Consider the following 23,979-nt stretch of genomic DNA (forward strand, 5'->3'; position numbering starts at 1 on the left):
AGCTACTTGGGAGGCTGAGGCAGGAGAATCACTTGAACCCGGGAGGTAGAGGTTGCAGTGAGTTGAGATCGCGCCACTGCACTCCAGCCTGGAGACAGAGCAAGACTCCGATTAAAACAAAAAAACAGGCCGGGCGCGGTGGCTCAAGCCTGTAATCCCAGCACTTTGGGAGGCCGAGATGGGCGGATCACGAGGTCAGGAGATCGAGACCATCCTGGCTAACACGGTGAAACCCCGTCTCTACTAAGAAATACAAAAAAATAGCCGGGCGAGGTGGCAGCGCCTGTAGTCCCAGCTACTCGGGAGGCTGAGGCCGGAGAATGGCGTGAACCCGGGAGGCGGAGCTTGCAGTGAGCTGAGATCCGGCCACTGCACTCCAGCCTGGGCTACAGAGCGAGACTCCGTCTCAAAAAACAAAAAAAAAACAAAAAAAACAAAAAACCAAAAAACTCGCAAATGTGCATTCAGGGGTTCACTGCTTTCCCTAAAAACATCCCATCCGCTGGGTAAGAGCTCCTAACTCAATACATGGTTTTCCATTTCTAGGATATCAAGAGCCTCACCACCTGCCTCTTCTGGGTATGGTGAATATGCAAATAAGCAGAAGACAACAAGAAACTAGAAACCCTCAAGTTTTCTAAGAAACCCTCAATTCTTTTCTCAAATCAGCAAAATGAGCCTCCGCCCCTGGCTGGTTTCGGAGCTCTGGGCAAATGACTGCAGGGAATGAGTCTCAGTTTTCCCATCGGGAAAATGGGCTACCATCCACCCTCTTCATCTACAAGGTTGCCTTGAGTTTCCAACAAGATAATGGAAGTTGAATCGCTGTGAAAACTGTGAAGTCCCCAGCCAAATATAGAGTGTGAGCCTCACCTTCCTTCGAATGGTGCCAAAGCTGTGACTACCCTGGAGAGAGGTGACTCAGCGCCTTCTCCAAAGGGATCTGTCATGGCAGAAGCACGTGGCGTGGGACCTTCAGATTCACTCTGGGTTTTCCTGCAGGAGGAAGGAAGTCTTGGGAATTGCCTCCGGCCATGACCACTTTCAGGAAGCTGCTCATTTTTTGCAGAGATTAGGGGCATCTCAGAAGTTACAAAGCCCATGAGGCCCCACCAGGCCCCCCGATCTACAAAGCAAGTCCATTCCATGGGCACCAAGGGAGCGTCCCCTCCCAACACCCTCGTCTCCGGGACAGCAGGGACCCCTCAAGGGTCTGTAACCTGGAAAAGGAGGATTACCAAAGGTCTAGAATCTCTACATTCGCCCAAATCCACCATAAACCTCAGTTTATGGTTTACAGATGACCCTTGAACAACACAGGTTTGAACCAGGTGGGTTCAGTCGTAAGCGGATTTTCTTTGTTTTGAGCCTGAGTCTCGCTCTTGTTGCCCAGGCTGGAGTGCAGTGGCGCGATCTCAGCTCACTGCCACCTCCGCCTCCCAGGTTCAAGTGATTCTCCTGCCTCAGCCTCCCGAGTAGCTGGGATTACAGGCATCTGCCATGACGCCCAGCTAATTTTTGTATTTTCAGGTGAGACGCGTTTCACCATGTTGGCCAGGCTGGTCTCAAACTCCTGACCTCAGGTGATCCACTTGCCTCAGCCTCCCAAAGTGCTGTAATTACAGGCATGAGTCACTGTGCCCTGCCTGTCTGTGGATTTTTTTCCACCTCTGCTACCCCTAGACCAAGCCTTCCTCCTCTTCCTCCTCGGCTTACTCAATGGGCAGATGATGAGGAAGACCTTTATGATGATCCACTTCCACTTAAAGGATGGCCGGTATTTTTTCTCTTCCTTTTCCTGAGGATTTTCTTTTTTCTCTTTTTTTGTTTTTGGAGACAGAGTCTCGCTCTGTTGCCCAGGCTAGAGAGCAGTGGCACGATCTTGTCTCACTGCAACCTCTGCCCCCCGGGTTCAAGCGATCCTCCTTGTCTCAGCCTCCTGAGTAGCTGGGATTACAGGTGCCCGTCACCACGCCCGGCTAATTTTTTGTATTTTTAGTAGAGGTGGTGTTTCACCATGTTGGCCAGGCTGGTCTTGAACTCCTGGCCTCAAGTTATCCTCCTACCTTGGCCTCCCAAAGTGCTGGGATTACAGGCATGAGTCACTGCTCCTGGCTTGTTTGTTTTGGTTTGGTTTTTTGAGACAGTCTTGCTCTGTCACCAGGCTGGAGTGCAGTGGCGCGATGTCAGTTCACTGCAACATCCACCTCCCAGGTTCAAGCCACTCTCCTGCCAGCCTCCTGAGTAGCTGGGATTACAGACGCCCACCACCACGCCCAGTCAATTTTTGTATTTTTAGTAGAGACGAGGTTTCACAAGGCCAGAATGGTCTCAATCTCCTGACCTCATGATCCACCCGCCTCGGCTTCCCAGAGTGCTGGGATTACAGGTGTGAACCACCACGCCGGGCCCTGTATTTTCAATCTCATGAATTACTGCCCTGAGACGAGTCTATGTAACAAAATATCTGAGGTTGAAAAACTGCTTTTTAAAAATAAATCTACCTGAGGCCAGGAGTTTGAGACCAGCCTGGCCAACGTGGCAAAACCCCATCTCTACTAAAAATACAAAAAATTAGCCAGGTGTGTTGCCTAATGCCTGTAATTCCAGCTACTCGGGAGGCTGAGGCAGGAGAATTGCTTGAACTTGGGAGGTGGAGGCTGCAGCGAGCAGAGATCGCGCCATTGCGCTCCAGCTTGGCTGACAAGAGCGAAACTCTGTCCCAAAATAAAATTAAATAAAATAATAAAAATAAATTTATGTACAGTGGATCAAGGTCAACACCAGCCATGTAAGTTGTGTTGATGACATGGATCTTTGATGTGATTTGATGTCAAGGCACTTCATCTCTGTGGTCTTCCTCCCCCAAGTCCAGCCCCCCGCCTAGTCATGGGAAGAACATCAGACAAATCCCAGTGGAGGGACATTCTACAAAGTGCCTGACCAGTTCTCCTTGTAACTGTCAAGAGCATCAAAAACACACAACGTTTGAGAAACTCACACAGCCTGGAGAATTCTTTTTTTTTTCTTCCTGAGACAAGAGTCTCACTCTTGTCGCCCAGGCTGGAGTGCAGTGGCGTGATCTTGGCTCACTGCAATCTCGGCCCTCCAGGTTCAAGTGATTCTCCTGCCTCAGCCTCCCGAGTAACTGGGATTACAGGCACCTGCCACCGCACCCAGCTAATTTTTGTATTTTTAGTAGAGACGGGGTTTCACCCAGTCCAGGGAATTCTAAGGAGATGTAAGGGTTGAATGTCACAGGGGATCCTAGGACAGAAAAAGGACATTAAGGGGAAAAACAGATTTTTTTTTTTTTGACAGGGTCTTACTCTTTGGCTCAGACTGGAGTGCAGAGGTGTGATCTTGGCTCACCACAACCTCCACCTCCCAGGTTCTCCCAGGGAGACTCCTGCGTCAGTCTCCTGAGTAGCTGTGATTACAGGCATGCTCCACTACCACACAGCTAAATTTTTTATATTTTTAGTAGAGATGGGGTTTCACCATGTTGGCCAGGCTGGTCTTGAACTCCTGACCTCAAATGATTCACCCACCTCGGCCTCCCAAAGTGCTGGGATTACAGGTGCGAGCCACCGTGCCCGATCTGCAATTTTTTTTTTTTTAAGACAGTGTCTTTCTTGTCACCCAGGCTGGAGCGCAATGGTGCGACATTGGCTCACTGCAACTCCACCTCCTGAGTTCAAGTGATTCTCCTGCCTCAGCCTCTCGAGTAGCTGGAATTACAGGTGTGCACCACCACGCCCAGCTAATTTTTGTTTTTTAGGTAGAGACAGTTTCACCATGTTGGCCAGGCTGGTCTTGAACTCCTGACCTCAGGTGATCCCCCGACCTCGGCTTCCCAAAGTGCTGGGATTACAGGCATGAGCCACCTCACCTGGGCAAAAAACAGAGCAATTCTGAATAAAGTGTGGACTCTAGTTAATAATAATGAATTCGTATTGGTTCATTAATCGGGATGTAGTAATGTGTAATGTAAGATGTTAAAAATAAGCTAAATTCTCCAAGGGGCTTATGGGAACTCTTCGTATTCTCTTTGCGATCTTTCTGCAAATTTAAAACTGGCCAGGCACAGTGGCACACGTCTGTAATCCCAGCCCTTTGGGAGGCTGAAGTGGGAGGATCACTTGAGCCCTAGTGGCGGAGGGCGGGCAGAGGTTGCAGTGAGCTGAGATCACACCACTGCAGTTCATCCTGGGTGACAGAGCTCAGACCCTGTCTCAAAAAAAATTTTAAGGGTAAATTGTCTAAGGGGCTTATGGGAACTCTTTGTACCTTCTTTGTGATTTTTCTGCAAATTTAAAACTGTCCTAAAAAATAAAGTTGGTTAAAACACAAAAATGGGCAGGGCTTGGTGGCTCACGGCTGTAATCCCAGCACTTTGGGAGGCTGAGACAGGAGAACTGTTTCAGTCAAGGAGTTTGAGACCAGCCTGGGCAACATGGCAAGATCCCATCTCTTTAAATAAAAAAAAAAAAAAATTACACACAAAAAAAGTAAAAACTTAAGATTTAAAGAACAATGCTCCACCTATTTTTGCAAGGTTGATCTGCTTCCAGATACCGATGCAGGGAAAACAATGTTTACAGAGATTAAAGAAGCTTCTCTTGTTTTGTATTAAAATATTTTATATTAATCATTCAAACTTCATTTTATACAACGAATGCATACACCACTGGGGGAGTGTCTGACTGATGCGCGGGAGGGCGGGCGGGGATGTCTGCAGCTATGAGTAGGGAGGAGGCGGGGAGGCCCTGGGTGCTTCCTCTCCTCGACTGACCGGCTGTGTGTTCGTTCCCAGAGCAAGAGCGGGAGGCGGTCAGCCCCGGGGGGGATGGCACAGTGGAGAGACGGACCTGTAGAAGTGGTGGCCAAGGCCTCCATAAGGGCTTCCCCAGGAGATGTGACCTTTCCAGGTCTTGCAGCCAGTCTGCTCACCCTGAACGAGCTCCCGAGTCCCGGTCCTTGGAGTGCGGTGGCGACGGTGTGTGTGTGTGTGTATATATAGACATCTGCACTGCCCCCTCTCTGGAACCTGCCCGTGCCCTGTCCCGCCTGCACACGGCCCTCGCCTAGGCGGCAGGCATGTCAGCCTTGCTGAGCGCGATGGCCAGTTCCAGGTCCTCCTGCTCCTGCCGCCGCAGCCGCGCCAGCCTCTCCTGTTCCGCCTTCTCGCTCTCCCGCTTGGCCCACGCCAGCTGCTGCTCCTCATTGCCAAACTGCAAAGGAAAAACGGAGAGTGGGTGATGTGGCCCAGGGGCTGGGACCTGCAGGCTGGAGGGAGGCAGGGAATGCGTGGGACGGGGACAGGGTCCTGCCCACCACCCGGCGGAGGGTCCGATGTGCAGGGGGGAAAAGCGTGTCTTGGCTGGGCCCAGTGGGCTTGCAAGCCTGGCTCAGGACCCCCATCTGGAAGGCAGAGAGGACGGGATGCATGATTGAGTGTGACCTTAACCGTGATCTCTGGGCCTCAGAAAAACCAGCCACCCTGCCCCACGTAGAGAAGTGAGGATAGGCCCTTGATGCTGGTGGCCAAGAGGTGCAAAGATGGGGAAGTTCGAGTGCGCATGGCTCTAAAGCCCCGCGGTGCAGACAATTCTGCACTCTGGGAACGCGGTATTTCTACCTCCGGCCATGCTCCAGAGAGCGCTGAGACCCTCTAAGGGTCCTTTTCTTTTCTCCCTTTTTTTTTTTTTTTTTTTTTTTTTTTTTTTTGAGATGGAGTCTCGCTGGGTTGCCAGGCTGGAGTGCGGTGGTGGCACGATCTCAGCTCACCGCAACCTCCGCCTCCCGGGTTCAAGGGATTCTCCTGCCTCAGCCTCCTGAATAGCTGGGATTACAGGGGTGCGCTACCATGCCTGGCTAATTTTTGTTTTGTTTTGTTTTGTTTTGGGATGGAGTCTCGCTCTGTTACCCAGGCTGGAGTGCAACGGAGCAATCTCGGCTCACTGCGAGCTCCGCCTCCCAGGTTCCCGCCATTCTCCTGCCTCAGCCTCCCAAGTAGCTGGGACTACAGGCATGCGCCACCATGCCCAGCTAATTTTTTTGTATTTTTTATAGAGACGGGGTTTCACCATGTTAGCCAGGATGGTCTCGAGCTCCTGACCTCGTGATCTGCCCACCTCAGCCTCCCAAAGTGCTGGGTTTACAGGCTTGAGCCACTGCGCCTGGCCAATTTTTGTATTTTTAGTAGAGACAGGGTTTCACCATGTTGGTCAGGCTGGTGTTGAACTCCTGACCTTGTGATCTACCCGCCTCAGCCTCCCAAAGTGCTGGGATTACAGGCGTGAGCCACCGCACCCGGCTCTGAGGGTCGATTTCTCCCAGAATATTGACAAAAGCTGTGGCATTTACACTGCCATTTAGTCAAGTTTTTATCCGTGGGGTGTTTTTCTAAAATGTTCCGTTAAAATAAGAACTTAAAAAAGGGCGAAAAGCATCTTGATGCTGAGCTAGGTGATTTCAAACAACTCAAAGTACTTTAGTTATAAAAAGAAAAGCCACGTCCCACAAGCTCCTCCCCCAGGGTGGGTCCCCATGTCCCAGACTTCCCTGAGAGGTCACTGGCATCATCGGCCCCGTCAGGAAAGCTGCTACCGCTTAGGGACTAAAAGGATTCCCTTATTAACATCTCTCTGCGATGCACTGCCTCTGACCGGCTCTCTGCTAAACGCTGGAGTAACACCAAAGATAACACACGCGGTGGCTCTTCCCCAGGCGCCCTTGGGAGCAGAAATATACAAACAATCCCAGTACAATCCAGGACCCAGGCTCTTGAGGAGGGCCCTGCAGACTCCCCCGGGAGGGTGGGGAAGGAAGCACACAGGAACACTTACTGCCTCTCCACCACACGCAGCACCATGTCTGTGTGACAACCTGGGGGTGGGCCCGCTGTCATCCCATCCCTCTGACAGCTGGGGATGCTGAGGCCAGGGAAGGGGTGGCTCACACTCTACACTTTTTTCCCCTAGGCCAGCGGAGGGTGGGATACTGGCTGAAACTGACAGGGAGGATGCGTCCCCATGAGGTTCGGGGTGTGAGGCTCAGTGCCCGACCTTGGGGTTGCCAGGACAAAGCATGGGGTGGGATAAGCCAGACTGAGGAGGGGCTTATGGGCCCCAGAAAGGAGCTGGGATTTCCCTGTGGAGGCTCCGTGGGTGAGTGAGTTGGGTGATCAGATTGGCGGCGTCTGGATATTTCATGGCTTGATGGTGGCATAAGCGGGGCTTGGGAGAGACGAGGGCCAGATGGCAGGGCTGGGGGGACTGGGCCAGATGCAGGAGCGGATGGATGCAAGAAACCTGGTTGGGAGGCAGATGTGGCAGTGAGGAGGATGCGGAGCCCTGGAGGCCTCCCTCTAGCTGGCCTCAGGACCCAGATGGAGGACAGGCGGAGTGTCAGTATCAAGGAAAGGCATCTCTCAGAAGAAGGGCTGAGTCTTGACTTCTTACAGAGGCACTGCCCAGCTAAACACTTGGGGGTCTGATGAGTCTCCAGGTCGGACTCCCTTCCTGCCATTGTGTCACCGCCATGGGCACAGATAAGCGTCCCCCTCCACCCCACTTTGGGGAATTTTCCAACACCTCATGGGGAGAAAAACAAGGAAAAAACAAGTGCAGGTGGAAATTATTCCATGGTGCTGCTGACAACAGTGGGAGGGAGATAGCGCAGCTGACGGGGACCTCACCCTCCACTAGCCTTGAGGACAGGGTGGGTGAGAGCTGATGGTAATGTTCGCCCAGATCCAAATCAAAGCCTGGAACGGCCCAGTGACCGGCCTGCTGGGTCTGAACCACAGGCCCCTGGTCTTCTTTGGCCCCGCTGAACCCCCGTGTCGCAGAGTGTCACTGAAGCGCCTTCTGCTTGAGGGATCTGTGTTTCCAAATGAAACTTTCAGTAGGAAAGTTTCCGGTGCCTTCCGAGTTAACTGGTTCAAGGCCAGCTCACGAATCCACTACGGAGACTTGCAAGCATGCACCGAGGAGGCACGCTGAGCTGTGAGGTCTGCAAGAGCTCTCCGGAAAGGGGATTCCGCGGCTCCCTCTGCGTCTGCTGTCTTAGCCCTGGACGGGGCTACCTTCTAGTTCTCAGACCTGGGTGGGTCACATGGGCCAGAATCTGGATGCCTGTGGGTGTGGCTGATGCAAAATCAATAGTGGCTGGGATTCACACCGGCTCTGATTTCTGCTTCCCTCTGGCACTACCATGGAACCGAGACACCGCAGAGGCGGGATACACCACCCTTGCCAAGGTCTGCCCACTCAGGATGCAGTTCATTTTCAGAAGCAAATAAGTGGTTCATTTCGGCAGCCTCTTAGAAATCCGCAGTTCAGACGGCTCAGCACACTGGGCGATGGGACGGCCCGGGGAGGCGCGCGGCACCTGTCCTCACTAGGAACGGACACTGGCACTCCAAGGCGTCTGATGGCACTTCCACCCCACCATGTGCAGGACACGCCTAGCCACTTCCTATTCATTCACTTACTCTGACATTGAGATCGCATCCAACTCCTTCACTAATTCAAAGCATGGCCTAGCTGATCTGATATTTGCACTGCTCTTAATTCGAACTTCCAAAAGAACCGTTCTGCTGACCTAGAAATGCCACTTCCTAATACACACATTTGCTTGCCTGAGACAGAAAGGTCTGCTTTTAAAGAAATACCAGCGAGGGAAGAGGGCTCCCGGGAACAGCCACACGCACAAATAACCCATTGATGGAAATTTGGGGCTTGTAAAGTAGAGGGTTCTGGAGAGGCCCAGCCGGGGCACCACCTCCACAAGTGAGGTGCGGGTGACCTGGGCCCCCTGACTGCCATCGTGGACTGGGCTGCTCCTGCACAGGTGAAATCGTGCCCTGAACAGCAGTCTCAGAACATCCGAAAGAGTCACGCTTCCAATCTGCCGGGCAGTCAGACGCCCTCTTGGCATTTGCTCAGGGAAGTGGAACCATCCAAACCAGAGGAAGCAGCTGTGCCCTCTTCTAAGTTAGCACAAATACTCAAGATCCAGCGGACCCAGAACCCACTGGCTGATCGGCTGAGCCCCCGAATGCCGTGAACATGGAGAGACGCCTCGAGTCCCCAGAGGGGGCTGGTTGTGGATGATTTTGGACAATGATATAACCCAAGGGGACAAGCAAAAACAATGAAGGGTCCTATCTTCACTCACCCCATCCCTTCGGAGTGGCTCAAGTACACTATCTGATCATTTCCTCTGGAAAAAACTGGGGCATCTGCAGTGGGAAAAGTGATTTTAAACAGAAAACAGGCCGGGTGCAGGGGCTCATGCCTGTAATCCCAACGCTTTGGGAGGCCGAGGCAGGAGGATCGTTGGAGCCCAGAGTTCAAAGACCAGTCTGGCTGGTAAAGTGAGACCTTGTCTCCACCAGAACATTTTAAAATTAGCCAGATGTGGTGGTGTGTGCCTGAGGTCCCAGCTACATGGGAGGCTCAGGCGGGACGACTGCTAGAGCCCAGGAGGTCAAGGCTGCGGTGAAGCTGTGATTGCACCACTGCACTCCAGCCTGGGCAACAGAGTGAGACCCATCTCTGAAAATGTAAAAACCAAAAAACTAGGTGAGAAAAAAACCAGAAAACAGCAGGCCTGCACCCAGGCCTGGGTGGAATTTGCTCTCCCACCGGGAGGGGAGGGTGATAAACTGGCTGGTGCTGTTTTAAAACTGCAGTTAACGATTGTTCTGGAACGACCAGAAATGCTAAGCCAAATGATACCTTGAAATCTTGGGTGGCTTTTTTTTTTTTTTTTTTTTTTAATGTTTTCGAAAAAACGAGCCCTTTGGGGGTTGGGGTCACAGGAAATAGAACTATGAATTTCAGAAAGAGAACAGTCATTTCTTCAAGCTGCCGTTCACCCCACTTACCTAACTCTTCCCTACCCAAGACAGAGTACCTGAGTCATGTGTGAAGAGTTCTGTTTTCTTTAAATCAGCATTTAATATTTTTCCACCAGAAAATAAATGAAGGGCTATTCAAGAAACTCTAGATAAAGCAGGTTTTGTTTCTGGCTTTTATTAACAATGTCACCATTTTGTATAGACCCTCAGGGCGCATCTAGTGTCAACAAAATCAAACTCACTACAGTTGTAAAATATTTACAGGTCACCAAGAGCCAGAAACAGGTCAGGTCACCAAGAGCCAGAAACAGGTCAGGATCTTGGGAGACCTAAATAAGCCACACGGGCCAGTCATGTGTAACCCCAGTACTTCAAGGTGGGAGGACAGCTTGAGGCCAGGAGGTCCAGACCAGCCCAGGCAACACAGCAAGACCCGATCTCTACCAAAAAAATTAAAAATCAGCCTTGCGTGGTGCTGCACGCCTGTCGTCCCAGCTACTCAGGAGGCCAAGACAGGAGGATTGCCTGAGCCCAGGAATTCGAGGTTACAAGTGAGCTCTGATCGCGCCAGTGCAGTCCAGCCTGGGCAACATAGCGAGATCCTGTCGCTAAAATAAATAATTGATAAATAAGCCATAGGATAGCTGTGCACGGTGGAGATCATCAAGATGGCTCAGAAACAAATCGGGTGCTTTCTGTGCATTGACATGGCAGGGCTTGTGTTCAAAGAGCCATCCCAGGAGTCGGAGCATCTATAAATAACACGTCTCACACCTAATGATGAAGGAACTAACAAGCTCAAAGGAAGAAAGCGAGTGCGTCACACACAATAAAACCGATTCTGGGCAGACAACACCTGAAGCTTTCAGAGAACAAGATTTTCATGTATCAAGGACGCTACTAAAAACTCCTTGAAGCGACGGCATGTTACAATCTGGAGTATTTTTCACACAGAGAAAAACAAAGCTAGGCTTTCAAAATCCCGGGATTTGCTTCTGAAAAGGCACTAAACTTTGTTCAACAGCTTTTTTGAGCTCTTTTTGTTTTGGCTTTCAGAGTGGCCGTTCTAGACTGGATTTCTTTTTTCATTGGAGCTGGTAACCAACATTTAAAAGCTTTTTAAAAAAAAAAAAAAAAAAAAACTTCAAATGGCTCTTCCCTGGTGTGATCTGCCTGAAGTCCTTCAATTTGTACTTGTGGCACAAAATGCACGGGGTGGGACTATGAGAACTTGTGCACAAAGGGCTTTTTGGGGACAGCAGAACCCTAATGTAACTTTTGCAGTCTTTTTTTCAAACTTACATCTTGGCTTCCAAAAACCAGTGAACCCAACAGCCTCGGTGCGACAGAAATAATACAAGGAATCTACCACGAAGGACAGATACGTCCCGCCTCCCTGCTGGAAGAAAACGTGCCCTTACGACAGAGCATCAAAACCGCGGCTCTTTTTTTTTTTATTGAGAAACTGTTTTTCTTACAGAAGTGGCAGTGTAGAATAAATAACGCGAGGGACAGAGAGTGTGAGGTACCAAGAAGCTAAAGAAGCTGGGAGGTTTGCCTTTAAAAAGAGACAAAAATCCCAGGGAAGCTGCAAACGGAAGGAGGGGGTGTGGCCCGGAGGCAGAGGACTCAACTTACAGAGGTGAAGTCTGCAAAGCCCGAGGCAGAGGCCTTAGAAGGTTTAGCTGCAGAGGAGGGGACAAATGGGTCTTTTCCACTAAACGGGTCCCCAAACCCCTTTTTACTTTGGAACGGGTCGCCGCTGTCAGCCCCGAGTGGCTGGAATGGATCGGGGGTCTCGGGAAAGTCTGCGGAACCAAGCTGGCTTACAGGTGTACTTTTACCTGGAAAGTTTAGGAGAAAAAAAAAAAGGAGAAAGAAAGAAATATGAGTTACTCACCCGGACAGAGCAGAATGCCAGTGGGCACAAGCCTGGGGCGCTTCTCTGGGAAGAGCTTGGAATTTGGCTAACAGGCGGGATGGGGGTAGCCTGGGGAATCCCAGTTTTAATCAGCTTTATCCCAGGGCCTTAACCGGTTGTGAACAACACAGGAAAAACACTTCAGATGACTCCCATACACAACACACACAGAGCAGCTAAAACTTGAGTTGCCCTTGAATAGTTTGCATGCAGGTACGTTTCAAACAGATTCAATTTAGCATGGCAACACATTTATTAACACACTAATTTAAAAAATCATGGCTGAGCAGAAAAATACACTGCAAGCTTCTAACAGTTAAAAAAAAAAAAAAAGGCAGGGTGGGGGAGAGTTACTTACAAATGAAGAGGGATTAGTTTCACAAGGTGGTATGGTTATTAGGCGTGTTAGTTATGAGGGTCTGCACACAGCTCTGCCACGCTAAGGTTTAAGTTCTTTTTTTTTTTTTGAGACAGAGTCTCGCTCTGTCACCTGGGCTGAAATGCAGTGGTGCAATCATGGCTCATTGCGGCCTTGGCCTCCAGGGCTCAAGCGATCCTCCCACCTCAGCCTCCTACAGGCATGAGCCACCATGCGTGGCTAATTTTTGTATTTTTAGTAGAGATGGGATTTTGCCATGTTGCCCAGGCTAACCTCAAACTCCTGGCCTCAAGTCATATGCCTGCCTCAGTCTTCCAAAGTGCTGCGCTTGGCCTTAAGTTCTTTTTTAGCCCCCACTTCTGTCCCTCTGGTGTTGGCGGCTCCAAGGGGCAGGGTTCGCCTGGGCCTTTCTGGGCTTCTGCCAAGCAGGGAACTCCAGGACGCCCAGTCCCGGCAAGGCGTATCTTGACAGGGAGGTGGGAAAGAAGGGTTCAGAAGTGGAGGAAAATGAGACTGTGTGAGGGACATGGCCTGAGGACAGGTGGCTTTTCCCAGTGCATACTGCCAATGTACCAGAACATTCCACCAAGAAGCAGAGGCCTGTTGAGATCTGCTTGGTGACGGGAGGTCCCACCTGCCAGGCCTTCTAGCATCTGCAGTTTGCAGGCCAGCCGGGCTGACCCCATGCTCCTGTCTGACACCCCTCTATCTGCCCAGCGGGGTCCCTGGGCATTCAATGTGGTCCATGCAGCACCCCAGACTGGAGGCTCAATAACATGTAACGCGATTCCAGTGTTAACTCTGGAAGTTTCAAGGCTAATGTTTAGAAAGAAACCAGGAACTGCCTGCCCCTCCAGGGTTGACCTTGGATCTCTGGCTGCACCTCCAGAGAGCACCTTGGCTCCCAGCCACACCTGCCCCGCACACCACCTGAGCCCGGGACGCCTGCCTTCCTCATCTGGTAGAACAAGCTCACACAGGCCATCTTCGGTCCCTCTGCATGCCCAGATCTAAAGCCGTTCCCTGTGTTCCCGCAGCAGATCAGCCATCCCAGGCCTCATTTTTGAGGCCCCAGGTGTCCCTGTGGGCTCTGGGGCTACAGCCCGCATCTGCTGCCTTTAGCTCTGGGCCTCGGCAAGGGAAAGTGCCTCCTCCCAGCTGGCCTCGGTTTCCTTATCTGTGAAGTGGAAATGAGGAGGAGGGCGCCAAACAAGGTGACATTCCTGGGATCCCAGGAGTCTGCTCCCACTCAGTGTCCTGCACCGCTGTGCCCTGCGTGGGCCAGTGAGAACCTGACCTGTAGCCCCCCCTTGCCTGTAGCCCTACTTCTGCAAACGGAAATTCACTTTTCTCTTGACCGGCAGTTCTGGGCCAGCATAAGGACTGCTGCTTTCTTTTTGCATATTCAAGGAAAAAGTCTTCCTTCCCACGGTTTGCACAGAAGGACTCGGAGACAAACTCCCCGACAGCCCACCCTTGCGGCCTGCCTGCCCCCGCCTGTCCACAGGGTTCCACCAGGGTCACCGTCACATCCTTGGCTGACCTCTGGCCACCGGCTGCAGGAGATCCTTCCAGACTCTCCCCGTCTGTGTGAGTCCATCTAAGAGGCCCCTCCTCGGGGCTGGAGGGAGAGCTGTCCCGGGCTCTATTAGGACTCACATGGATGAGAAAGGCGGGAGGGCGAGGCCTGGTATCAGTCTCCTCCTGTGGCCTCAAATCAATTCACTGTCAGCCCCAAGGCCCAGTTAGCAAAGGGGGGCCTGGGATCTGGAAGGGGCGCACACGGACTATCTTTGCCAAAACTTGTGGGCAAGCCATGCTGGAGACCCTTCCCTAGAGGGGTAGCACCCAGCCCACGCGGGCAGGACAGGAATGTGGCCCCTCTCCCTCCGACAGCGCCTGCCCTCTCAGGGCAGTCCCCATGTGTCTCTCTTTCTCTATCCCCAGATGTCCCTCCCACCTTCAGCTCTACTGCAGCCTCCTCCTACCCCTGACCTCCCCGGGGCTGCAGAGAGCAGGGTGATCTGGCCCAGCCCGCAGCCCCCGGGCTGGTTCCACTGGCCTTGAGGAACTGCCTCACACCCCCACCTCGAGACCGCCTCCCATGCAGGGCCCCTCCTGGTCCCAGGCATGAGCCAATGGGAAGCCAAGGCCTCGCTGCAGGGTCTCCAGGAGTTGCCCCCTTCCCTCTCCTAAGGCCCAAGGGACGGGCAGGCAGCTCTGGCTGGAGGTGGTCAAGTGAGGCCTGCGCAGGCTCTTGTGAACCCCAGGCTGTCCACTGGAGCAGAGGGGGCTCCTGAGCAGGATGGAGGGTGGGCGAGGGCCCCTCACCTCCACCCTCCCGTCCCTAGAAGCCTCGTCTCCCTATTGGCTACCCACCAGCTTGGCTCCCTTCCCTGTGAGCCAAACCCACCCAGCAAAGTGGACTCTTAACACAGGTAGGCCCCAGCACCCTGCCCAGACTGCCTGAGGGCTTCTCCCACTTGGGGATGACACCCCAGTCTCGTCCAGGTGGCACCTCCTTCCCCAGGAACCCCCAAACCCAGGGCTTCTTTCCCGGCTATGACTTGTCCCTCCGCCTGGAAGGCGCTCCCACCCGGAATCCATCACAGGTGGGGGCCTTCTCAGGGAAGAAATGGCAGCCCCTTCTCCATCAGGCCTGTGTTCAGCTCTGCAGCCCAGCCCTGGGGCTAGGAGTGGCCCTGGAAGATGGTGGGGGCATGGTGGCCACCCCCTTCAGCCTGGCACCGGCTGCTGTCAGCCTGTTTCTTAATCCAAGCAAAGGGCTGTGTCCCCCCAGCAACTGTTCATATGTTCAAGTCCTAACCCCTGTGCCTTAGAATATGACCGTATTTGAAGATAGCATATTTAAAGGGATAACTGAGTTAAAATGAAGTCAGAGGGTCAATGACTGTCCTCACTGAAAGAGTTTAGGACACAGATCTATGCACAGAAACAGCCATGTGACGATGCGCCAGGCCAAGGGGAAGCCTCAGAAGAAACCAACCCCGCTGGCGCCTTGATCTTGGACTTTGAGCCTCTAGAACTGCGGGACAATCCATGTCCACTGTTTAGGCTGAGACAGAGCAAGTGTGAGCAGGCAGCCACCAAAGCCACAGGCAGGGGCGCCCTGGTGGACAATGTGACAGTGTCCTGCACCCTAGAGCCTGTGGGTTTGCGGCGGGGAAAGACAGTGACCTCAGCCAGTCTCTGGAGCCCCTGCCTGCCTCTGCCCAGCCTCTCCCTCCACGGGAAAGCCCCCCCATGCCAGGGCCCCTCACCACTCTGTCTGCTTCCCGTGGCACTGGCCTCTGGCACGGCCGAGGGTCAGCTCTGTGAATAGCGGGCCCAGCATACTCATACAAATGCCAGCCAATACTGCCCCATGTCCCTGGTGCCCTCCAGCCCAGGGCTCGCCACAGTGGGCTTCAGGAGGTCCTAGTGAACCAGGTGCCACCTGTTACAGATTCCACAGGTCTCCAGGGACCTGGGGCCCCTTGGAGCAACACCCTGGGCAGCAAGAAGGGAATAAAGGCATCTGGCCTTCCTGGTTTGCAGGAAACAGCGATGTTACTGTGCCGGCTTGCCTATTTATTTTTCCTCGAATACCTATGTGATATGGATCAAATCGCAAGATTCTAGCAGAGGAAACAGAAAGTGTTTCCAGGGGAGAGGCTCGAAGTCCCAGGACACGGTGTAGCCCCCTGGGACGGGCAGCAAGTCCAGGATGGACACTGCTTGATTTCTCGAAGCCGTTCCTGCAGGGAATGATGATCTGAGGCAGATCTGCAAGTATCTGGAGAGGGGTGTAAAGGGAGGACGCCCCAGCCAGGCCCCCAAGAACAACCGCCACAGTACCGAAGGTTCAAATAAATCAGTCATTTTTGAGCTGCTTTTCTTCTTCTTTTCAATGAAGATCTGCCTCCCTTGGTTTGGGGGGTTTAAAAAAGAGATTGGTTTTTGGGAGGAGTGGTTAAGAATTCTGCCTGCTACCATTTCAAGCTGAGGTTTCTGATGCGCAGAGATGATCGGAGATGAAAAGCTGCGTTCACACCAAGAACTGCCTGTGCCTGGTTTTGCTCTGTTGCCGAAACCGTTGTTATTTAGAAATCATGACTATGGTAATACGAAACCAGGGCATATCAACTGCTGGCCTCTTGTTTTCAGAAGGAAAAAAAAAAACAACAACAACCGTTTTTTTCTCAGTTGTTAGTGTTTGTGCTTTGGCAAAGAGGCGATTTTGGACCTGACATGTGTGAGGTCGGCCGAGTGCCCGGTCCAGCTCTTGACCTTGCTGATGACCGGAGGCTTTGTGCAATTAAAGCCCCCAGCATCACTGCAGGGCCACGGCCCTCAGCCCAAAACTTCCCACTTTTGCTCAGCGATTTATTTTTAGCAGCTGTATTTTTCAAACCTTCTAGGTCTAGTTCCTGCTTTTTATGTAACCACTTCTGCTAACTCCTTAATCGTTTTTTCCGATTTTCTGAGGTGTAGCTTATCTCAAACGTGACAAAGTAACTTTAATGTGCCTCTAGTCCCTAAAGCAAAAGCTGCAACGCGCACCCACTGCGGGGTTTCATACTTTTTCATGGCTCCAGAAAACATGAGTAAGGAGACAGCTTTACTGATGTGCATTTCAGAAAAGGGGACGGAAATCCTGAAAACGAGACCCAGAAAAGTTGGTATAGAAACATCTGGGAATGATGGCATTAAACCGGGTATCAGGCATCATCCTGGCACCCGGTTTGATGCCATCATTCCTAGATATTTGCGGCGGGAACTACCGGGGCCCACAGCAGACGGCAGTGAATCGAGACGAATGAAATTAAAGACCCTCGTGGGTGTGCTGACTGCCTACCGCAGGGAGATTTCATTAACAGGGGGCAAGGGATACAAGATTGAAGAAAAGGCAAAATAGAACTTATTTTCAAACCACAGCAGTTTCAACAGTTACCCAAGCGGTGTACCGAAACCACACAGAGGACTGACTTTAGCAAAAACAATATGAACCAAATGGTTTACCACAGTGTGTGCTGTTAAAAAAAAAAAACACAAAAAAAAAACTTGGTGGCCGGCTCCACCCTGATAGAAATTTCTTTAATTCTCCTATTTCTGCTATTTCTCAAGCTTCTTCTCGAGATTGCGCACGTCCCTAGCACCCGGGATCGGGGCTGTGATGGGCTGGCTCTGCTGCACTAGTGTTCTTGGTCAGCAAAGTTTTTCGGGGTTCTGACTTTTCTATCTTGCTTTGCAGGAAGCCCTCCGCTTAAAAGCATCCTCAAGAGCTGGGTGCAAAAAAAAAAAAAAGAAAAAAAAAACACAAAAAACAAAAAATAAAAAAACCAATTGAACAGAAATATACAATTGCAAACCCTAAAAACGGCTAATGCTATAAAAATCTTGGAAAGGAAATTCCCTTGGTTTAAATTTTTTGCTTAGGAGGAGAATAAAAGGCTTGTGTGAGGTAGGGTCTTAATCAATCCGATTAATAAAAATATTAGAAATAAACATGTGAGAGAGAGAGAGAGAGAGTGTGTGTGTGTGTATGTGTTTGATCCTGGCTAGGTTCTATTTACACAGTGCTGCACTTGGAAAAGGCAGTTCTGTGGATGAGAGATAAATACAAAACAAAAGAAAACAAAAAAATACAAAACAAGGGTTTGTGGTCTGGGCAGCTGCCCACCTTCGCTGCTATCCTATACAACACAGAACCATCACACAACTGTCACTCATCCTACACAACAGTGAACACACACAGAAAAGCATCATTTATCCTACACGACGGGACACACACACACAACCATCACTGATCCTACACAACAGTGGACACATACACACAACCATCATTGATCCTACACAACCGGGGACACACAGCCACAAGCATCACTGATCCTACACAACGGGACACACATCCACAAGCATCACTGATCCTACACAACAGGGGACACACACACACAAGCATCATTGATCCTACACAACACGGGACACACACCCACAAGCATCATTGATCCTACACAATAGGAAATGGCCACACAACTGTCATTCATCCTGCACAATATGGACACTCACACAACACCCATTCATCCTATACAACAGAGGATGCCCACACAATTGTCATTCATCCTGCAGAACACAAGACACCCACACAACTGTCATTCACCCTACGCAACAGGTAATCCCACACATCTCTCGTTCATCCTGCACAACAGGCACACCCACACAACTGTCATTCATTCCACACAACAGGTGATCCCACAAAACCATCATTCACCCTACACAACACAGACACCTACGCAACTGTCATTCACCCTACACAACCGGTGATCCCACACAACCACAACTGTCATTCATCCTACACAACATAGAAGCCCATACAACTGCCAGGCTTCTGAGTCACACTGCATAGGAGAGCAGTGGCCCAGCTGGGGCACCACCCCAGCAGAGCTCATCCAAGGCCACTGATATGTCTTATTCCTCCCTCCCCATCCTGCCAGAAGAAAAGCTACAGGGAGAGGGGAGAAAGAGAGAAAACAGTATAGGTTCTAAAACTCATCACTGCTGGGGACTTGTCTTGAAAAAGAGTGCTTTTCCCTAACACACGTCAACGTCTTCCTCTGGCTCCCATCTAAGACGCATGAGGGGAGTTCGTTTTTTACAATATAACACACGGGACTACATAAGGGACCCGCAGGCTGGGAGTCCTGCAGGCGCCAGCCCCGCGCGCGCTCTGCCTTAGATCAAAGCTGTGTCAAGCAGCACAGCCCTGGGAGATAAGAATCTGAGGTCCCTGCGATCGCAGCGTTGAGATTTTCCACTAAAAATATTTACCAAATTTTGAGAAAATCTGCTTCATGCATTGAAGGGAACAGGATGAGGTTTGGTTCTGAACTGTTGAGAAAAGCTGAACAAATATTTACTACGAGCCACTGGTGGCCGGTGTGTTTTCCTGCCCTGTGAGGTGTGTGAGGTGGGCAGGGGGCTGTTGAACCCGATGGCTTCGGCCTCATCTTGCCATTAAAAGAAGAAGAAACGGGGGAGAAGGTGCCGTGCTTTGGGGTCCTCAAAAGGCAAATATCATTTGAAGTGAGAAATAACAATTTTCTAGAGGTTACCACAAAAGGCTCCCATGACATTTACATAAAACCTTCCAGGCAAGGGTTGCTCCAGCCCTGGAAGAAAAAAAAGGGTGTGCGTGTGCACACGTGTGTGTGTGTGTAGGGTGTGGTATGTGATCTGGAAATGAATTTACAAATCACAAGCCAGTCTTTGTGACAAAAATAATACAGACTGGCAGGTGTCACAATTCTGCCTTATTTGAAAAATCGCATTTGTTCTCTGGCGGGCACCTTTGACATAACCTGCGTGAATACCCCTGGGTGTCAGCCCCATCCTCTGGGGGGATTTCCAGGGAGAGATGCTATCTATGCATGAGCCAGGCACGGGGAACCCTGACGGAGCAAGGGAGCCCAGCTTTGTTCCTCCCTACGGAGACTGCCAATGTCACAGATGCCACCTCTGCAAAGGGTGGGAGGGCACCTTGCCCACATGTAACAAGATCCCTGAGTGCCGTGCAGCGAGTCTGAGAGCTGGTTAGGGGTCGTGCATGGAAGGACCCAAAAGAGCCCCTGGGAGGGAGGAAGTGAGGCGCAGAGCCCACGAGGAGCTCCCATGGTGGGGGACACTTGGGAAGGCATCAGGTCTGGGGAGGGGCTGCCACTTTTGCTCTCTTTATGGTCAGATCCCCCGTTGCCCGAGTGCATGTGCTATTTTGCAGTTAGCAGTGGCAGGCAAGGGGTGCTGACTTGGGGCTTTGAATGGGAGAAATGAAAGATGAGGGGCCATATTCACCCCGCCAGAAAAGCAGGGAGGTGGTGCCCAGAGCCGCAACCGGAGCCCCCTTCTAAGGCATCTGCCCCGGCCCTCACCTCCCTCAGGTGGAGCCTCCGCCAAGCAAGGGGTTGAGGTGTCCTGAAGGCAGGTATACCCGATGTCCCCAGGGCGACGGCTCCCATCTGTTCACACCTATACTCAGATGCTGGGGTGGGAGCCCAACCCCTCTAGGCTTGCACCCCACCCCACAGCCCCCCAGGCCCCAGCATTTGCACCCCACTGAACGCCAGATGATAATCAAGTCACACAACACTCCCTGGATCCGCCTCTGGGTACAGTGTGCCCAGGTAGGCAAATGCTTCTATTTTCAAACTCAGTGGTCTTTACAGAACAGAAAGTGCTCCAAACGGCAATCTGCCTGCAGTCAGTTCAAACATACAAGGCTGACATTCCTCCCTCTCAGAATGGGACCGTTCCTTGGCACTGACAGCGGGTCTCACCCAGCCCTAGGACAGACTTTCCAGAGGGCTCAGAGGGAAGCTCCGAAGCTTCCTTGACCACAGCAGTGCTGGGGGATGGGGGCGTGGGCAGGAAAGAGGGACTCCGCCTGGTTGGTCGTTTTAGGCTCCTTGGGACCCCCTCCCCACCCTGGCTGGCGGGCAAGTGCCAGAATTTTCCAGGCCCCTTGAGATGGTGGAACCACTTGTCCCATTGTAGAACTTCACATGTACCCACCGGATTATCTCTCTGAGATCATCGTGGGAACGGAATTAAAGTAGTTAAGTTCAAGGCTGAGGTGCTAACCGCAGGGTTCAAATGGAAATGCCATTTTTAAAGTGGATCTTGTGCAATCAACAAAAGGTTTTGGGACCCACATGGGCACATGACGGGGAGAGGTCACTGAGCCCTGGTTTCGATGTTGGCCTGGCGTTTCAGAGGCGCGGGAGAGCTGGCAGCACTTAGGACCTCAGGGCTTCCTCGGTGGCTGCATCCTGTGTGGCACTCCCCACAGGGAGGTCAAGAACCCACGGCCACCCTGGGTGGACGCCACACACAGGTACGGGAGGGGCTTGTTTTGCAAGGGGAAGAATGACTTTTGTCTTCTTTTGGTGAGACAGCTGTTCGAATCAAACAGGACAGCCGCTGGTTAAACTGGATCTCATGTCACTTAGGTAAAAGCTGTTCGTTAGTGCAATTGTGGGGAGGGGGTGAAAAGACATCATGCTCATCACTATCACCTATGTGGCTTTGTTTAGGAGGTGAAAAGGTCATTAGCAGTAATAAAATGATCATTAAATTTGGGAGAGGTTAAAGGTGACTGGCTGGTTAGCGGTGGAAGTGCACTGGCTGGTGTCACCGGGCGCTACAGGCAGGAACCGCAACGCAGGGCTGCGCTGGCAGGAAGTGGCAAGGGTGGGGCCGGTCGCAGGATCCCACTATCGCAGCGGGGCTGAGGCCCAATCACTGACACCCACACAGCCGTTTCCTGCACTTAAAAAAAAAAATCTGTTTCTCTCTTTGCAAATCAACAACTTTTACCTAGAAACTCTTCAGCGGTGAGCTCTGACTGATCTTGATCTCCGGTCCGTTGCAGAAAATACACCATTGTTTACCTGGGGGAGGTGTGTGCCATGGCTAACTTTAACCTAACTCTAACTGACAGGTTTCGGCGGCCTGCCGGGTCTGTGCTGCATCTGCCTGAAAGAAACCAGTTTCTTCTGCCCAAAACAGACAGCTGCTGGTTATTTAATACCTTGATATACCTTTCTAGAAAAGACCTCCAGACAAGGAGAACTTAAGTGCCCACACCAAAGCTCCATGCATGCTGCAAGGGATGGCCCTTGGTGGTCCCCCAGAGTATGCTTTCTGGCTTAGATCGAGACAGAACTGAGTATGTGGCCTTGAGAGCAGATGGCCAACTGTGGGCTACTCAGGTGTATGCTGTGACCGGAACTCTCCCTTGAGGAACCTCTGCAGGTTCCCAGGTGGAGGGGTCCACCTGTGACTGTCCGGGTCAACATCTGTCTGCCTGTGCACCCACACCACATGTCGGCCACACCAAATGTCAATTTCACCACAACTGAGCTTTCAACAAAATTTAAAAAGCAGTTCCCACGGAATTTGAAAACTGCAGCCTCTAGAACACAAGAGACAGCACCAAAAGCCACACGTGACTCAGACCCAAACTCACATTTGGTCCTGTATGAGCAATGACCCACAGAGGACCCTGGAGCCCTCTTTGACGTTCAACTCCCTGCACGCTGACTTTTTTTAACGGAAAAGATTTCCACTAAACTGTGACCTCACAGGGAGAAAAGGGCCCCATTAATGACTCCCGGAATGTGTGCAGCCACCTCAGTTGCCCAGCCTGTCTCTCCTGGAAAAGGTGCCCATGGCAGAAGCTTGTGTCCCAGTCCCTGTGCCCCAGGGTGGCGATGGGGGCTACAGACCACACACGGCACATCACCATGCAAGGTGCTTCACCCACACACCCACCTGCTAGGCCTGAGTGGATCCCATGGTCGGTCAGGAAAACTGGGGCTCAGGGAGGTTAAGTGACCCACCTGGGGCCTCCCTTTCCTCCAACGTCCAGAAACCAGCCTGATCAAGCAGTCCGCTGGATTCTAGCAGGACTGGCCGCCCAGAGGACAGAAGGAAGCGGCCTCAGTTCTCCTGTCCTGGCCTCACACGTCAGCCATTTCCTGGTACAGAGGCCTAGCAGGGCTCTAGAAACCTCTGGGTGCCCTGGGACGGACAAACCCTGGATGAGAGCATGGGACATCAGACATGTTCGATTTGCCAGGCGGAGAGATGACAGAAAAGCTTGTTCCTTCACTGTGATTTTCATGAGTGTAGGTGTCACGCTGTGTGCATGATGTTTAAGACTGCTCACTGGACAGTCTATGGGTCCTTCAGTCTTTCTGTCAGTCCGTCTGCCTCCACCAGCTCACGGCTTAACCGCCAGGCCCACAGGGGCTCCCATCTCACCTTCCTCCTCACTCAGCCATGCTGGGACCCATGCATCTTACGCAAAGCCATAGCATCTGGGAAGCCCTGGAGTGACCAGGGGCAGGTGGCCATCACTGTGTGCTGGCCGTGTGGTCTCCCTGAGCAGAAAAAGGCTGGGGTAGCAAGAAAGGCAGAAAGGTGTTTTTTTTGTTTGTTTGTTTTAAGAAAACATGAAGTCCAGCAGTTTGAAAATGTTGGACTTTATGCTTTCTTAAAAAAAAAAAAAAAAAAAATCACAGACTACATTCACTATCTCCTGTCTTAAAGCCAAGAAAACAAGAGATCTGCCTTGTGTATTCCTGGCAAACTTTCTGAGCATGACTTCACTTGACACTCATTTGCTGACTGCTCTTGCCCACAACCAGAGAGGCCTCCTGGGCTGCACGTGGGTCTGTGCTGTGTGGCCAGGAACTGGGAAGGGAATTGTGCAGAGCTGGGCTCCGATTCCCTTGACCAGAGAGCCAGGGTAGGGCGAGCAGCTTCCTTCGCAATCCCCCAAAGAGCCAAACACTTCTCCCCAACATATGACTCATCAAAAGGTCAACCAGTGGGTCATCTGTGGTGTTCGGTGTTCTGATTGTTAGAGGTTAGTACGGAATCACAGCACAAATAATGCTGCAAGCTCAAACGGCAACCACCAAACGGTCTGTACCTACCACCCAGCAGCGTGTACAATGCAGAATTTTTCTGTTCAGCCATTGCTTCTGGGTAAAAGAATCAAATGAGAAATATTTAGGCCTCCACACAGATCTGCAGTTGCTCCGGACTTAAAATGCTGCGCATGCATTTGCTGTTTTAGAGAATGTTCTGAAGCTCATGGCTTGGTTCCCGTTACTCCTATCTTGGGGCAGGAGGCAGGTCACTGGGTGTAGACCTGGCCCTGCTGCCACCTTGCTGCGTGACCTTAGGGAGCCCCCATGACCTCCCCCCTCCCTTTCCTCTTCCAGGAAATGGGCATGGCCTGGCCTG

At 51.7% G+C, this 23,979-nt stretch overlaps 1 protein-coding gene across 50 annotated transcripts in view; it reads right to left on the reverse strand.

Moving 5' to 3' along the window:
* Positions 1-4,625: 4,625 nt before the first annotated feature.
* The window catches only part of EPS15L1 (epidermal growth factor receptor pathway substrate 15 like 1), a 119,883-nt gene continuing 100,529 nt past the window's right edge, over positions 4,626-23,979 (reverse strand). For 16 of the 50 annotated variants that reach the window (XR_012428519.1, XR_012428518.1, XR_010583155.2 and 13 more), the window contains 2 exons: positions 11,510-11,715; positions 4,626-5,234 (listed from right to left, as the gene is read on the reverse strand). Coding sequence is in view for 46 of the 50 variants with exons in the window: in XM_074026269.1 (XP_073882370.1) it covers positions 5,088-5,234; positions 11,510-11,715 (353 nt within the window). In the remaining 4 variants the exon portion in view is untranslated. Of the gene's footprint in view, positions 5,235-10,030; positions 11,716-20,318; positions 21,120-23,666; positions 23,715-23,979 lie in introns of those variants that run through there. The other 34 variants (XM_074026283.1, XM_074026280.1, XM_074026281.1 and 31 more) reach the window with 5 other exon arrangements.

Source organism: Macaca fascicularis, chromosome 19 (assembly GCF_037993035.2).
Source record: "Macaca fascicularis isolate 582-1 chromosome 19, T2T-MFA8v1.1".
NCBI lineage: Eukaryota > Metazoa > Chordata > Mammalia > Primates > Cercopithecidae > Macaca > Macaca fascicularis.